Source organism: Cebidichthys violaceus, unplaced genomic scaffold (genome assembly GCF_023349555.1).
Source record: "Cebidichthys violaceus isolate CVI_PGR_0920_01 unplaced genomic scaffold, fCebVio1.0.p SCAF_9, whole genome shotgun sequence".
Classification (NCBI taxonomy): Eukaryota; Metazoa; Chordata; class Actinopteri; order Perciformes; family Stichaeidae; genus Cebidichthys; species Cebidichthys violaceus.
In genome coordinates this window covers 6,821,008-6,838,486 of record NW_027176975.1, presented here as the reverse complement: position 1 = coordinate 6,838,486, position 17,479 = coordinate 6,821,008, and the positions used below count along the sequence as shown (strand labels likewise).

General features: G+C 40.5%; 1 protein-coding gene across 3 annotated transcripts in view; it reads left to right on the top strand.

The window, feature by feature from the left end:
* Positions 1-5,187: 5,187 nt before the first annotated feature.
* The window catches only part of pcsk5b (proprotein convertase subtilisin/kexin type 5b), a 73,299-nt gene continuing 61,007 nt past the window's right edge, over positions 5,188-17,479 (top strand). For all 3 annotated transcript variants that reach the window (XM_068704302.1, XM_068704304.1, XM_068704303.1), the window contains exons 1-2: positions 5,188-5,792; positions 10,454-10,558. In XM_068704302.1, coding sequence (XP_068560403.1) covers positions 5,613-5,792; positions 10,454-10,558 — 285 coding nt within the window. In that variant the 5' untranslated portion in view covers positions 5,188-5,612. The remainder of the gene's footprint in view (positions 5,793-10,453; positions 10,559-17,479) is intronic.

The window sequence follows — 17,479 nt, the reverse complement described above, 5'->3', positions numbered from 1 at the left end:
TTTCACATAGGTTTTCTGATTTAATCATCCAATGTCAGAGATGGCAAATAATTATACAGAAACTTGGAGCAGATACTTACCATCATAGATGGATTCCTGCCCAATGTTTTCACATTCACCCATCCAGTACAGTTTGAAAGGATTAAAGGTGACCTGAAGAAAGATATAAATCAAATGTATCCAAAATACTGTATTGTATGTGGTTACCTAGAAACCATCACTATGCGTGCCTATGATCATGTAAAACGGATAAAACAGTTTGTCACCTTTGCCAAAATATTTTCGGCGGTTATTACTGAAATTAGACCATGAAAATCTAAGCACAATTGGATATGACAGAAACAAATGTATACTGCACTTGACCAAATCTGCAACCAATTTTTCTGTTGCTGTAAGCATCACATTCTCATACCTTCTGCGATTAATAAATGAGTAATTACCAGCACAAACTTATGGTTGACTGGTTGCAGAGGACGGGCTCTTGAGTTTGATAACGCGATAACAATGAAATAAAAACTGAAATTACAAGTGGGTGTATGATGAGAGATGAATTTGCATTCCCTCTGGTCTGTTGTCTTAAAGTAGATCTATATTTTGTTCAATTGTACTTGCAGTTTTGACCATAGATTATCTGATCGATACAATCGTTTTATTTCAAATTGTTAATTTGTGTGAGGAGGTTGCTGTAAATTTGTCCAAAAAAGTAGTTTGCTGAAACTGAATTGGGCATTGTCTGTAATCTGATTGCCAAAACTGTGTTCTATTTTATAGTCTTTTAAGCCAGTTGGCCATATGGTGAACCAGCTTGAGTGAGACGCAGGTGGCTCCATCATAAGAAACCTTTTTTTCCCATGAAATGCATATTCCATGATGCTTTATATAAATAAAAACGATAGCGAAAGGAAGATTAAACCATTTGTTTTTCAAATAACTTCATATTTCAAATTAATTCATTACTTTGCCCATGACTCAGCACAGCAAAATGTTTGCTTAAATATCAAAAGACAAAATAGGACAGTTGCAGAATGCGATTGTGTTGAATTCCTACAGTAATTCAACACAATCACAATCACTAAGATGGGACAAGTAGTCATGCAGAATAAAGGTGAATAGATGTGGATTTGTCTGCATCTCATCCAGACAGTTCCATGACTGACAATTCATTGTGGCAATATGATATATATAATATATAATATAAATATATATATTTAGAAATGTAGCTTCATAATCTGACCCTGTTCATGTGAGGATTGAAGATCACCATTTTATTCAAGATCATTTCACCAGGATAGTTGAGTAGTTATTTTTTGTTCATTGCAATTTATTGTTGTAATTTAATTTATTTTATTGAGTAATTCAATACCATATAATCTATTACTAAAAAAAACGTTTGAATGATCACTCCCTTCCTATTCAAATGTACTTTTTAGACCCTTATTTGTGAACATGCATTCACAATGATAACAAGGTTTTACACATGTTCTTTGCATAATATTTGATTTATCTCAAGGATATTTGAAGGTTCATAAAGGGGAGAAACATGAATATGTCAGTGCCAATGAAAATATATATGAACATATAGATACATATGGTTACGCCCCCTACGTAAACTCTGTTAGCGCTGTCAGCACTGTTGCCATTGTTTGCACTGTTAATGTGTTAGCACCGTTAGCTGCGAGCAAATTTAGCACTTTTAAAATGTTATACCTTCTCTAATCATTGTATAATCAGGGAAATATTGTGCAGAAAGAAGAATCGATAAATAGCAATTCTTCTCCACCTGTAAAAGTGTAAATGGAACTGCAATCTTCATCATGTAATCTTCTCAGTCACCACAAGATGGCAATGTATAGCTATTTCGTATGAAGTCAATTGCTTGGTCCATACTGTACACAGGACAGTCCTTTTTTGTCACAGGAGGCCACACCAGGTGGGTCACAGGTACATAGTAAATTAATCTTCTTATTTATAAGTCTTAAAATTGAACTGGGCACTGATTAAATGCCCGTTGTGAGTCATATTTGGGGCATAAGGAGGTTTTACAAACCTAGTAAACAGGCAATTAACACATCAATTAAAAAAATGTCATGTAAACCAGTCAAACAATTATGTGTTGACAATGCCTAAACTTGAGATAATCAAATTCCTCTTTATTTGACTTGTTTTGAACGTTAATTGATAAACCACTACCACACTGTTTGAGTACCATAGAGATTCAAATTCACATGTCCTGCAGATGCAGGAGACCAAACTTTACTTAGCTATACCACTCTCCCAGTCTCCCCCTTCTTCCATCTCTCTCCACAGAATGTATAGTGTGTGCCCCCAGAATAGTCTGTATAACACTGGTATGTGGCTGACAAAGGAGAGGGTGAAGAGAAGAAGGGACGGATGGTGATTGGAGGGTGAGATGTCGAGCAGGGAAGATGGAAAGTCGGTGAGTGGCAGGTGCTATTGTAACCTAAGTGCAGCAGCCTACAGCTACAAGGTCAAAGGTCAAAGTGAAGTTGAAAGGTCAACCTTTACTCCCAGGAAACCCACCCAGTGAGAGATACGGATAAGTGAGTCAGAGAGAGCGATGAGCCCTAGGAAAAAACTGAAGGAACAGAAAGGAGTAATGTCAAGATGCAGCGTAGGTTAAATTAATTAAAAAAAACTTGACCCAAAGACAGGCTCTAAAGAAAAGAATAGAACCAGATGGATTCATTATATAAAAGAAGATGCAGGCAAAAAAGAGAACATCTGGAAAGGAAAGCAAAGCAAATGATTGAAAGCAAAGGCCATCATGGGTAAAGATGGAGACATTAGAGAGGTGTGGAGAAGCAGTGGTGGATGGGTAATCGTAAGATGCACCTGAATTCACACCTTTGATAACGCCCCTGTCTTGATGGGACGAGAAAATCATGTGGGCGGTTCTCTCCTAGAATTGTACGGCTTGATACCGAATGAACAAATTAGCTGTGTCTTTAGTGAAAAAAAGCTAGTTGGCTGCAGTCTCTTATTGGAGCCTTCTATTGTGTTGTATCGTGGGGGTTGTGTGCAGTTTAAAAAAAAGTTGTGTTTGGCCTAAACACGGGATGCACCCTGTTATTTCATTGAAGAGGCATAGGAATGCACACAGGAATGCCCCTCAGACTGTTTGTTGACACTCCTGACCGATCCGCTCTCAGATGTTGACAAAGACGTTTTGTTGGGGTTCACTCGGTTCACTCCCTGGAGAAACTCGGGGAGCTGTGAGGCTGACACACAGGGGGCCCTGGTTCTCAAGGTGGCCTCGTGACCTGGGTACTTGATTTGGATACTCAAATCAATTTCTGCTGTGTTTTGTCTCCTCTCCTTTTTTCTTTAAATTACAAGCCCCTCAAATTGGCTGAATGGAGAACGATCACTGTTTTTTTTTTTTTTTTTTTTTTTTTTTTTTTTAAATCTTTACTCCCTTTCATCTCCATCTGGGGGACCATGAGATGTTCTTGTCCCCCCGCTTGTTGTGAGATGTGACAGCGGGGTCCATTCAGCAAGAAATTGGCTGCAATTAGTGCAATTATGCTGATTTTCACTTGTGTCCCATGCAGAACAGAGTTTTTGCTGTGCACAGAGACATCCCCGGGAAACTGCTGCAAAACAAAAACCCATCAATCAACAAAGACCTTGAATGAAAGACTGAACTACAGATAATACCAGGCACATTCCATAATGACAGCGTTTAGTCAGCTGTGACCTGTGTTGCGATGAGGGGCATGACATCTAGAGCTTCACTGATTTAGGGGGAATATGCAATAAAGTTGCTATAAAGGGCAGAAGGCCTGCATGGCAGTGGTGGATGTATAACCCAGGCAAACAGTGAGGATGTCTGTGAGGCTGGTTACTGTATGACAGTGTTAAACACACTTGAGTTCAGCTCATGTCCAAGATTTTAAGCAATACACACTTTGAACCACAAATCATGACTGTCACAACAATGAAAATAAACAATAATGTAATGATGAGAAAATATTGTTATGTTTTTTTACTATATCATAGTTTGTTTTCTGTGGTTGTTTCCCATTGGATGATTACTGAGGTGGAGGTCATGGTTTACCTTTACATTGGTATGTCTATGTCAATATTGCCCAGGAGACTGACAAGGCTTGCATTCAACAGCAGATTTCAAGGTGTGGGACGGAGGAGCAGTATCCAAAATGTAATGCATCCACGTTAACTTGTGGACTGATTCAAAATATATTTTAGGGAGCAAAACACCACTGCTACTCATGTGCTGCATGTTTGTATCAGCTATTAAAATGTAGCACACTAGCAAACGTACAAGCAACTCACCGAAAGCATGCATAGTTGTTGATGGTTAGAACCCAGCTCTGCTGTCAGTAAAAAAATAAAAAAAGGATTATACTGTAAGATACGAACACACTCTCGGAAGCAACACATGGACCCATTCTCACTGGTATCATCTCATTGTCTACAAACAAAACCCCAAAATGTGAATGATGCCATAATTATTTTAAATTGTCTACATAAATGGAGATGTTTTTATAGCAAACTACACGCATTCTTAAAAATGAATACGGGTTTCATGAGACCTGAAATCAAATGTTAAATCATCTCAGCATGTTTTTCTTCTTTTACACAGTGCTTTGGCAGTATTATTTCTGATTTATAGTGACGCCATAAAAGATGGAATCTATTTGAACCCTTAGATCCAGGTTAAAAAAGAGCTGGGTCAGGGTTAAACACAGGGTCAGGGTTATGGTTAAAATACAGAATCTACAGATTCAACCATAAAACTTGATGTCATTTGTGTTGCAATGCCTCCTTGCTATGGCAGTAGCCACGTTGATGTGAACATTTTAACTGTACAAATTATTTTAGATTGTTTCTTCTTTTGTAAGCCAAAATGAAGAATCATTCTTTAATATAGTCGAACTAGACTAACTTCCAGACAGTTTGTTTTTAAGTAAATTATTCTTCATTTTACCCAGGGGCCCTCCTGGAGTAAGCCCTTGAAGCTGCCCCAAAGTGGCTCCATGGCCCCCAGTTTGACCCCCAGTCTGTGTCTGGTGGACGGGCGGTCAGCGGTGGATCCGAGTGGAGTGTCTTTAAGACCCAGCGGAGCTCGGCAGGGAAACCCCGCGGCTTCAGTTGTTTCTACTCTCCAGAGTGTCAGCTAGTTATTTGTGGGGAGGCGCTGTAGCCATTTCGCCACATGAAAGCCCGATGCGCTGAACGACCAACATCCGAGTTGTTCGTGGAGAAGAGAAATCAGCTTTGAGGAGCTCCGCGCGCACACACGTACACGAACTCGCGCGCAAAGGCGCACGGCGCACATAAACGTACACTTCCTCCTCCTCCACTGTGGAAAAAACAGAGAGAGGAACTCGAAACGCAAACTTCAACTCTCCCATGTGGAAGGCAGGGGTTTGAGGATAAGGTATATTTTTTTCCTCTCCCGGGCTCCGTTCCTTCCCCCTCTCTCCCTCTCTTTCTCTCACTTTAACTGTTTTTGGCCGGATAGTTGCGTTTCTATGAGAGTCTTGCTCGGCGAGAAGAGAAGTTTGGTTGTTTGCCTGGTCGGCTGAGGAGGAGGAGGAGGAGAAGAGTCGGGTTCAAAGTGGGGGAAGATGGTCCGCAACGCCGCTTGGAGAAGAAGCTTGCTGTGCGTCCTGGCGCTCTGTCTCAGCCTTGTGTCCCCGCCGTGCAATGCTCGGATTTACACCAACCACTGGGCAGTCAGGATAGCCGGTGGACCCGATGTAGCCGAGCGGATAGCGGATAAATATGGCTATAGGAACATGGGACAGGTAGGTCGTCTATTGCTCCATCAGAGGTTGCTTCTTTTTGTGTGCCTTTTTTGTCGTTTCTTGTTTTTGACAACTGTTACAAAAGTAAGGCATGGCATGATGGTTATTATTCCTTTTAGCAGTAGACAAACAATACGAAGTCAAACGTAAAGGGTCCGAAGTCCAAACCTGAGCCACGAACGTTCTTTGTGATTCTCTAACTCAGTCCTGCTTTCTGTAGCTCTCTGTATGTCACACAAGGAGAGAGAGAAGCTGCAGAAAACATATAAAGAAGATCAAGAGCAGGATGGCACAACAGGTGCCTCCTCACTGTGTTTCCGCGGATCATGTTCACTTTGCGGGCTGGAGCTAGGGGAGCTCACTACCAGCCTCACAGCCACAGCAGTCTCATGTGCTTGATCTTTTTGACACACAAGTGAGGCAGCTAGTGCTGTTGGGTTTGTGGTCTTGGAATTGACATCAAAAGATCTCCAGTCAAACAGATTGTCATGTTGGGATTTTTTTAATACTGTACAATTGTTGTGCAAAACCTCCACTGACTGGTCATGCTTGACTTGGCAACAATAACTTATACTTAGGACAAATTCTTGAGTCGATGCTCCCATACATTTAGTCAGTATAGAATTAATTATGTTTCTTCTGGGTGTCTTGAGTAACGATGAGGCACCACTACAAGATACTGTTGAAATAGGCACTCATATTTCACTAGAAAGGTCAATATTCAAAGCTTGTATTTTTTTTAAAGCTCACTATTTAAAGCTTGCATTTTTTTTAAATCACAAATGCACACTTCTACAATGTAAGAGGCAATTGTCATTAGATCTGATATTTGTGGCCAAATGTAGGGACCAATACTACAATGATTCCCTACCACTGCTGTAAAAAAAAAAAAAATACATATACAGAGAATGCAAACACTTGTGTGAGATTTGTCCGTCTCTCTTCATATGATGTCATTTTATCAATCAACAGAAGTCTGCACAGGTCCAGGAGGAGGGGTTTAATTGGTCACTTAAAATGTGTTTTGACAATGTTTAAAGCAAAATCCTGTGTCCTTTGTGGGCAAAAGAAATAGGCCACACAAACATGGACCCCACACATACTTCAGAGTATTGTGACCGCAATGCGTGGGTAGTTCAAGCCTGCACTTGCCAGCGCTCGACGTGAAGACAGCGTGGAACAGAGGGGGGCATTCTGACAGGTTGTTGTGGGGTAGCCTAGTCAACAGCTATTGAACCCCCCCCCCCCCTTTCCTCCTCGCCTTATCCAGCCCGCCCACCCACTATACTCCCCAGAGAGCAGGCCTTAATGGCCTCGTTTATCCCCTCTCTTTGACGGGAACTAATGTGTGGAGTCCCCCCCCCCTTTCCATACCAACCCCCCATAGGAATTCCCCTGTGGAGTGCAGTGTCGCCTCCGTCCCCCACCATTCGCCCTAATTTCCATGTCAATATGGAGCGTTCATTGGACTTTGACACCTCATAGACAAGAGTTTTACTTCACTTCCTGGTTTTGGGGTCAGCTGAAAGCCGCTCCCATGGGAGAGATAACAGCACAATCTGGTTTCCTAATGTGAACTTTGACATCCCCATCATACACCCCCTCCCTCTTATATCAGTGCCACACTGATGTATATGGTGAATACAATCAAACATAAGTGGGATGACTTATTGCAAGTTTTTTTCCCATTTGACGCTACTGTAGATTGCAAAGAGATACAATACAAGTATTTTTCAATTCAAGTAAACTCGCTTGGATGTGCTTGCTTGTGATAAATGATTTGAGGATATGATTGCTAAACGAAAAGAGGTTTCATCTTTTGAAGGGAAGCAAAGTAGTTGGAGAGAGGAAAAGGGGGATGGGTATGGAAAACATGTGACAGAGAGACAATATAGTCTTCTTGACAGGGGTGGAAAGAGGAGAACAGACAAAGATAACACACATTGGGAGATGGAGGAAGGAGGGAGCGAAAGAAGGGACGATAGATGGACGGATGGATGAAAAGAGTTGGCATGGAGTGAGAGAGCACCTCGTTGGGGAATTCTGGGTAATCCTCTTAACCATGGAGCCCCCTTCCCAGACTAAGACAGTGGCCCAAATTGGGTCTAAATCAGCTGACAAGACCCTAGACGTGGATATCTGTTCAAACTGGTGTTTTGAAGAGATTTGAGAGGAGTTGGAGCCATTGAGAGGGAGGGGGATGATGTAGCCAGACTTGGACAGGAGGTGGTTACATCAATAACAAGTTATGAGATTATTTCAGCAGGTCAGACTGAAAAATTGGTGCTTAAAGGCATCAGGCCAACAGGGTGTTGTTTTTGGAAAATACAATTCATGCTGATCATTTTTATCCACGCTAGTCATCCAGTGTCTCTGAAAAACATTCAGTATTTTATTTACTGTAGTTTTTGGTTTGTAGAATAAGCCTGAGTTTAAAGTTAAGGTAAAGGTTATAGAAATACAAGTGAAGTGAACTAAATATTGTGTTGTTGTCCTTGCTGTCACTTTAACAATGTAGCTGTAAAGGAACTGCAGCATCGGCACCATGTAGCAAGAAGTTACAAAACATCTATATTGTTATTCCATTTACACTTCTGCAGACAGATTTATTTTGCAATTGCAGGATTTTAAAGTGCGTGTGAGCTCTCATCTTCTTGTTTGATGCCCACCGTTGTCCTTTTTGTTTAATGTGGACAGCTTGCACGTATCTGAACCACACTTATTCAGGCAAAACTTGACCCTGAAGTTTGGTAGTCTGACCCAGCTATCAGAATTAATTCCATGAGAAAAAGTTTGATCACCTTTTTTAGTGATTCCTGGCAGGACTTTGTATCAAGTTACATAGAAGTGTTGATGCAGCCAGTTAAAAAGTTTACGATACAAGACAGAGCAGGTGGTTTCGCCTCGCAAATTTGTTACGACATCATTTCCAGTAACCAAAGTTTCTGCTGAACATGTGATTCACTATGTGAGTTATTGCATCATAATGAAAATCAAATTAACTATATAACCTGATGCACGACCATCTGATCACATGTCATAGCAGTCACAACTCAAGCCAATAGTTTAGGAAGCTGCACATTGAAAGTGTGATGTAGTAACCTGAAGAGGTGTTGAAGCTATCATAAAGGTTGTTCATTTCCAAATGTCACTTTAATTGGAATAAATGGGTGATTTTTGCCAAAGACAGACCGTAGATGCTTTAGAAAGAGCAGTGTAGTTTAGACCTGGGCTTAAGTTTTTGTTTTTAATTTTTAATTCGATGTGTAGAGCTTTTCCAGCAGCTTCCATTTGAAGACACTCCTAGAAGGGTGGCCTGCTAATGGCAGTGCAGATGTTTGGTAGATTAAATAGGCAGTGGAAGCACGATAGGTTGAGACCTGTTTACACTATGAGAAGCATCCAAAGTGGTAGCCGCCTATTATGGAAGCACATTTTGTTACTATTTATGCAGAATGCTTTTAAATCTGATTACCCACGACATCTGATTTGTGCTGTGCGTTACACTCATGTTTGGTGTTTGCTGAAAGGTGATCCAGCAAGGCCTTTTGGCACTTTCTTGTTTCTCATTTAGTCAGTCTGGAAGTTGGAGGATGTATGTTTGTGCATGAGCATTGAGCTGAAAGCTGATCTAATGGGTTCTGTGGCGGTGGAGCTCAGCCGTGGATCAGTGACGCACCACAGGACCCTTGGCAGCCATGACAGGGTACATCTGAGGGATTGTATGGTCTTTATCAATTATTAAAACTAATCACCGTCAAGCAGCTTGCCGTCTGCCTATCATTGTCTGTCTGCGGATCCTCTGTCCTCATGTCTCTGTCACTCAATGTCTTTGACTGTTTGTACATTTGTGTGACTTTCAAAACGTCCCTTTCTGTCTTTTTGTGTCTCCTTGTCTGCTTTTGTTTTTCCGTCTCACCTTTTTGTCCCTATTCCTTTCTTTTTCTCTCACAGTTTTTAAGAACGCAACAAAACTTTATGTATAATATATATAGAAAAACAGGGATTTAACATAACAACATAGAAAACTGTAGCTTTACTACTTTAAAAAAAAAGGAACTTCTCTAACGGTACTTTTAAAGTACGTATTCAATGACTACTGTGATAAACTCTTGTTGTGTGTATGTATGATGTGTTTACAGATTATGTGTCTATCTATGTCATCTGTGAAATGCAAACTACAAGAATAAATATGCCAGATCAGTTACTCATGATCCTTTTTAGGAAACTGTTGCAGAATTAAAAAAACAATGTATGCACTAATGAGTTATGTTGAGGCAAAACTGAGCAATATATCTATTATATTGAATTTGTGACATGAGACTAGACTTTGATTTTGGACATAGCAATATTGTAATATATCATAAAATATTTTATATTTTTAGGGCGGCATTCCAGTAAAGTGATATTGTTTTCTGAACTTACGAGACTGTTTTAGCTGTTTTATCATTTGACTTGACCCACTTAGTCATTATATCCACATTACTGATAATTAAATAATTAAAAATCATATTGTGTAAATATTTTGTGAAAGCACGGATGGTATTAAAGTATTTGGTAAAAGTTAATGTGATATTTGATTTTGTCCAGCACTATGTTGAGGTAGAAAGGGTTAAGGAATGAACAAATATGTTTCTTAAGTCTGTCTATGTGTTTTGCAGATTGGAGATCTCAAAGACCACTATCACTTCTTCCATAGCCGGACCATCAAGAGGTCGACTTTGTCAAGCCGTGGTCGCCATAGTTTTATTTCCATGGAGCCCAAGGTAAGCATGTTGTACTTTTTTGTGATGGACAGGTTAAAAATCCAAAGAGTATTTAACAGAATATGTGTTTCTTGTAAATATAAATGGTACTGGAGATAGTTTGACAAAATTATCACAACTCAAAGTCCACACACTTTGTTCAGTTGTCATAGAGATGACTCTGTTCTCATCATGTGACCTAAGTACGTAACATCTTCTGATGAATACCATGATGTGCGATATAAAGTCCTGGTAGAAGTGAGGAAATAGACCTTTAGTTACGCTTATTTTGTCAAACTACTATCTCCAGGGTAAAAAAAAAATGTTTTTCAACTCTTATTGGAAATTTTAAGACATCTTGCCAAATGTCCCCAGATGTCCAAAACAAATACTTTTCTTAGACTGCTAATTTCTTCATGTGTGTTTAAGCATTTGTTTAATAATGGTTTATTTAGTCATGGTTTGCTATGACTATAATCACACTATAATAATAATAATATACACATTGCAAGTCATTTCATCACCTCATTATGAGATCCTTGCTGTATTTGATGCACAGGCTTGAAGAATGTGTGAAATACGCTTAAAACACCAACTCTTGTTTCTCAGACAATCCTTGAACACAAATTGGTTATTGCACGGACAAAGTGTTCATGAGAACAGGGACTATTACATTGCAGGGAAATTCCAGTATTCTTGACAGGTGAATTGTGATAAATGAGACCTATTCTTCTTCTTTTCTATTCCACAAACCCATCAATGTATGGGTTTATTGATAGGTTTAGTGGTGGGAGATTAAACATGATATGAATAGAATTGTTTTTCAAATAAAAAGGCAATAGCCAACAGCTTTCTAATGTGGATACTTCCCTTTTTTCAAAGAGTTGTAAAAATCAAACAACATACTGCTGGCTGTGCCATTTTTTTCCTGGGTTTGTGCTTACACCATGCTCACAGACCTTAGATTGCAACACATTCAGCTTCTTTTGTAACCGTCATGTTGTTGTGAAATGTGTCCAGAAACTTCATATCATTTTGGAAAGGGTGGTGCGGTAAGGACTAGCCAGTTCATTTGATATTTTAAATAAAAATTCTGGGAAATCCTATATTTTCCACTCTAAGTACGTGGCTCCTGTTACAGAAAATACTGGGCAGAACTACGACTGCAAGTAAGAGAATAATTTATTAAATATACTTTGATATGGTTTCTACTCCACCAAGGTTAGGATTGCGTGATTAAGAATATAATATAGGCTTGCAAAGCATCTTCGTCAACTGAACAATATGTGTTTTTTTGTGCGACGTGGGTGAACTAGCCCTTCAAACAAAAGTTTGACCAAAGGTAAACCCTTGCGCTTGTCCTGTCAATGCTCCTCTCATCACTGCACCAGGTCATCACTCCCTGGCTGCATTATTAATGAAGTCTGAACCTCACACCACTCTGAGGCTTCATCCACAGTACTATGTTTTTGTTAATCACTAATCGCTCCAATAACAGCTGCTTCCTCCGCATGTCGGCAGTAGTAGAATTCTAAAATGCAGAATTTAGCTACACAACAGCTGCTATTATAGACAACAAGGTTAGCCACGCCAGTAATCCGTTATCCATGTTGCATTAACCTGGTAGTCGATTGATAATCAAGGCTCTCAGGGGTCACGTGATGACGGCGGGACGAATCAGGGAAAGGCACGTTGTGACTGCCAAGACCCAATTAAGTAGCGAGCGCGGGTGTCTACGTCATTGTTTTAAAACCTATGCGGTTACGCCCGTCCACACTAGGAGGTAACGCTGGAGTTTTCAAACTTACCCAGCTTTGGTAGTGTTTCTAAACTCCTTCTTTTTCGGTGCTCTAAAACTCCGGCCTAGTGTGGACACTCGCGCGTAAATGTAGCAGTGTTGATGTAGCCTGAACTTCATCAAGATACACAGGACGAGTTGCTAATTTGAACTTGGTGGAGTGCACAAAAGGAGCTTGTGGTGCTGCCATTTTCCTTTACTGATGTCTTGTTTAGATTTATGTGTATAGAGGGCTGAAGTAGATAGCTTTATATGGGATTCAGTGGCACGGCAGTTTGTGCAGATGTCCCATTCTTGACATGTGAAAACCTCCTACTGCTTGAATTTTTTTGTCATATTTGTGTCTGACAGAAAACTTTACTTGTTGATGTCTGCATGTTTGATGAAGTGGGTAACTTTATCAAGCAGGCTGGGGCTTGATCCTGAGAAAACAAGATGAAACTCCCCAGATCCATTACAGTGAAGCTTAAAATATCCCATTTATGTCAATTTTGGAAAATATTGACTTTTTGGCGCTTCAGGGATTTCATCCTGTGTGTGTGTGTGTGTGTGTGTGTGTGTGTGTGTGTGTGTGTGTGTGTGTGTGTGTGACAATGGATTCAAGGGCATGCATGTTTGTTTGTATCCGTGCATGCACAAGAATGCATGCTGACTGCTGAGGAATGATAATGATGTATCAGTGGGATTTTTAAAAAGGAGGAAATAGAGAGTGAAACAGAAAGATATGATAAGACAGTACCTGTCACGTCTGTTATCCACTTATCTTGTTGTCCTCTATCTCCTTGTTTCTTTTCAATTATCTTTCCTTTCTCTACTTTTTTTTTGGTCCACTCAGCTTGTTTTGTCCACCTGCTGTCCTTACTCATCATCTCTTTTCTTTTCTCTTCCTCGGACTTCCTCTCCTACCTTCAGTTATCACTGTTACTTTCAGCATCGCTGGTTGCTCTCGGGCCTGACACTCTGCCACAATGGAGGAAGGTTTGTGTCCTTATGCCAGCTGGCTGAGAGACTGAGATTTTAGAGGACTTGATCAGAGAGGAGAGGTTAAAGGAGTGAAAAAGGAGCTATTACAACAGAAGGAGAGTGAAGAGGAGCTGAAGAGAGAAGGAAAGAGTATTTTCCCCTGACTCGTTATGCTTTCGACATAATCTGTGACCTGTCTGTGGGTTTTGGATCAACGTGACGGCTACTTTGGCACCAGCGCAGCCTGGCATACTGCTAATGATGTTTTGTAATAATGACAGCGTGTGTGTTTGTGTGCGAGTGAGTCAGATGGGTGTAGCGGTGCCATGAAAGGCGCACCCTGCCATCCACAGTACTCATTGGCACGCATGTTACCATGGTGATGCAGCACAGCACAGATTACCGCTTTATGGCATCCGCCTAACTGCAGTGTCACTTGCCTCTCAGGTCAAAGAGCATTTTCCAGGCTGGTGAATGACTCTGTCAAGGCCATTGGCCTGGAGAGAGAGAAATTGTTTTCATTCCGATGCACGTTTCTGACATTTCCTTTTGTTCCTTTTTAAGTGTTTTAGAGATTATATACAAGATTTTTAGCCTGTTGCAGGTTTATTATAGATGTTTATCACTATTTCTGGAAGTCACTGAATGCCTAGCAAACTTTATGATCTTTATTTCTCATTTTTAAATGAAAAAAACTCTTTGTATTTTGTAATGTTACAGTAACGGAACTCAAGAGCCAGTTACATCTTAAATGTACTTTTGAAGTTTGAGTTTAGCTTTCCCTTTGTGTATCACAATCCCTGTAAAGCAAGTTGAGACATAAATATGCTGCAGCGCCAATTAAAATGATACAAAACTGTTAATGATGAGATCTTCTCTTTGTAACTCACGCAGCACTCAGCTTGCGCCTTGCACGGCTATGCTGATGTATGCTCATATCTCATTCGTACTGGAAGTTCCAAGAGGATATGGAGGGCCACAGCCTTTTTTTTTTATCTTGTAGGTCCTCACTGTTAATAGTTTTTGGTATGAAATGAGTTCAAATATACGTGGCCTGCTTTGTTTGAAATGTATTTCCATCTATTTCAAGCTGGTTGTAAACAGCAATTAGAGTCCTACGGTGGTTGTTTCTCTTTTCTATAATGTTCTTTTGAAGTCTGCGCAGAGAGAAACAACAGCTGAATGCTGCTGTCTGTCCACAGCGTTCTGTTGCAGGAGCCTGGCGTTTGCAGAGAGTTTCATTTTGCAAAGACTCTTGTTCACTTGAAGTCATTTATCCAGACATGTGCAAGAAAACTGAGGGCCAGGTGTGTTTTGCAGCTGAATCCTCGCTGGGATACACTGAAATGCAGAATGGCTATGATGCCAGAATACAATTTCAGTGTCACATAACCCTCTGTGTAACGGTTTGCAGGTGGCTTTTGCTGGTGTAAAATATTTGACCACATAGTAAAACTACTTGAATGAGCTCAAATCAAAATTATTAACTTGACTTAAAACAGAAATTTGTTCAATATTTAGCCACTATTGCTGGTAGACGTCTTTCATTATGCAGCGGCCTTTGCAGATCACTGTATTCATGAACATGTGTGGAAGACTAGGACACTCATAGCATTAAGGAGACAACACTGACCGGACTTACCTGTCAGGTCCTGAGGGGTAATTTGCATTCGCACAGGTACCGTGAGACTCCATACAGTCCCAGGTACATATTTCCATAAAGCCAGGATGCTTGTGGGACTTTCTGCCCTAGAGTCCTGAATCTGTTTTTGCCTTGAATTTGTTTAACAGATGAACTATTAAGAAGTTGACGCCCTGTGAGAAGCACCTACAGCTGGCCAGCACTGCACCACTTGGCTCAGTCTGTGAAAAGTTGTGGGACTGTGTGCTGTGTTTGGGCTGAGGCTCTGAGTTTCACTTAAGAGAGCAGAAGAACTGGCTTCTCGTGTTAGTCCAAAGGTAGTTGTGGGTGTTCTGCTACACCAGCCTTTTTTTTTTTTTAAACTCACAGCTTTCAGTTCTTTTGCCTCTAACTCAAACAGCGTCTCAAAAACAGCAGTGAAAGTGGATCAATTTGTTCCCATTTGTTCTATTGAAGTGAACTCTTCCCCAGTTTCCCCTGGTTACTGACCCAGCCAGCAAAAGCCACCTGCAAACCCTTACACAGAGAGCGAATGAGAGAGAGGAGGGAGGAAGGGGGTTGGAATGGGAACGAGAGAGACAGACAGGCAATCTTAAAGAAAAATGGGCATCTGCGGGGAAGAAGACCTCAAATGCAACGGAGAGACGGCGAGAAAGCAGGAGATGAGTGAGAGAGACGAGAAAAGTAAAAGAGTGACGTAGAAGAGGGAGTGGAAGAAAAGAGGAAAAAAAAGCAGGGTGACTGAGATGTACAGGTGCTAGAAGATCATTCCTTTGCTTCACCAAGCTGGAGATAAAATATGGAGCAGATCCAATCGTCACGCCTCAGAGCCTGCCAGTAAATTGGCACAGAAACAAAGGCAATAACACTGGCAAGGTTTTTAGGCAATAATAGAGGGCAATATTGTCTTTGTTTGGATAAGGCAAATGTGACACATTTGATGCAGATATCCGCAGGCTGTTACTATTGAGTGATTTTTAGAAGGGATAACAAAGGATGGCATTCCTCTTGATTGCTTTTATCATTTATCTGCCTTAGGTCATCCTGTGACTAGAGGACAAAAGTGTGTTTTAAAAAAATAAATCCATATAAAGAAATGCAAAGCCGTGAAATGTCAGAAGTAACAGTGTGAGTCGGTAACCACTTAAAATGGAAAGAACATATTTTTAGACTAATATTAGCAGAGTTTTTATTTAACATACCAAAGGGCAAAGAACAGTAAAACACATGCACATTTAATGAGCTGTATTTTTAGTGGACACACTCGTCCTCCGTTAGCCGGGTTTGTTTATATTATAGACACAGTCTTTCCTCTGTAATCATCAGACTGCTCTTTTTGAAGATATATGTTGCTGGAAAAATCAATACATGTAAATTATCAGCCCTCCTGGCAGTAGGGGCTGAGCTGCATAGAAATGTTTTGATAATGTATCATGATATTATTGTCATGGCGTCTCCCACATTCCCATTGAAACGTCTGGGCTTATTTATTTTTTGCCTCCGTAGTGGAATTGATGTTGTTGGTAACAGTTAGCTTGCATGATTTACCTGTTTAGAAGTGTTTTCCATCTTCCTGTGCCTTTGAAACAGAAAATGCCGGTTGCGAGGAGAGGCGTTAAAATGACGACATTGATGATCGATAGGAGATTTTTACAGCATACACGGCTCCAGAACTGCTGAATCTGTTTCAACCTAGTTTAGATGTAGGCTGACAAAGGTCAAAGGTCAGCCGAGGGCATTGCATGATACTGATTACTTCAGGGTCAGTGGAGATGAGGGATTTGTGTGTGTGTGTGTGTGTGTGTGTGTGTGTGTGTGTGTGTGTGTGTGTGTGTGTGTGTGTGTTTTACTGAATGAAATAACAGAGAAGCCATAGTGATGAAATTTTTGCATTTCCTCAATTTGAAAAGGGGCAACTTAAGGTCAAGCTGAAACATTCTGTGTTTGTCACAGGAAAGTCCACAGCGGGTGAAATATGCATCGTCTCTGGGTTCCTGCATTTCAAAATCGTATCTCAGAGATTGTTTACACACACACTCGCACTCGCACTCGCACTCACACAGGACATTCAAATTCTTATTGCCAGATTTGCAGGCTTATCATAAGTGTTTGCATACACCCTCGGATCATTGCTCTGTGTGTGTGTGTGTGTGTGTGTGTGTGTGTGTGTGTGTGTGTGTGTGTGTGTGTGTGTGTGTGTGCGCGCGTGTGTGTGTCCTCTGCTCTGTCAATTGTTTCCTCAGTAGAGATAACGCCTAATACTTTGACCAGAGGTTTTAAATGTATTTTGTTAGCTTTAGGACAGAATGGTTTGAACTTGTGTGTTTTCAGGTTTACTAAGAAATGTACTTCCTCTAGTCATTTCTAAGTACCTGGTGTAGCATACGGTTGAAACAATTCTGCCAGTAAAATGAATCAGTTTGTTTGTCCATATGTATATTTTTGTATCTATTTTAAGATAAATCAAGAGACGCATGAGATTAACCAGTACCAGCGACTTTGAATCACATTGAAGCTGCATGCAAATTGCAGTTATTCT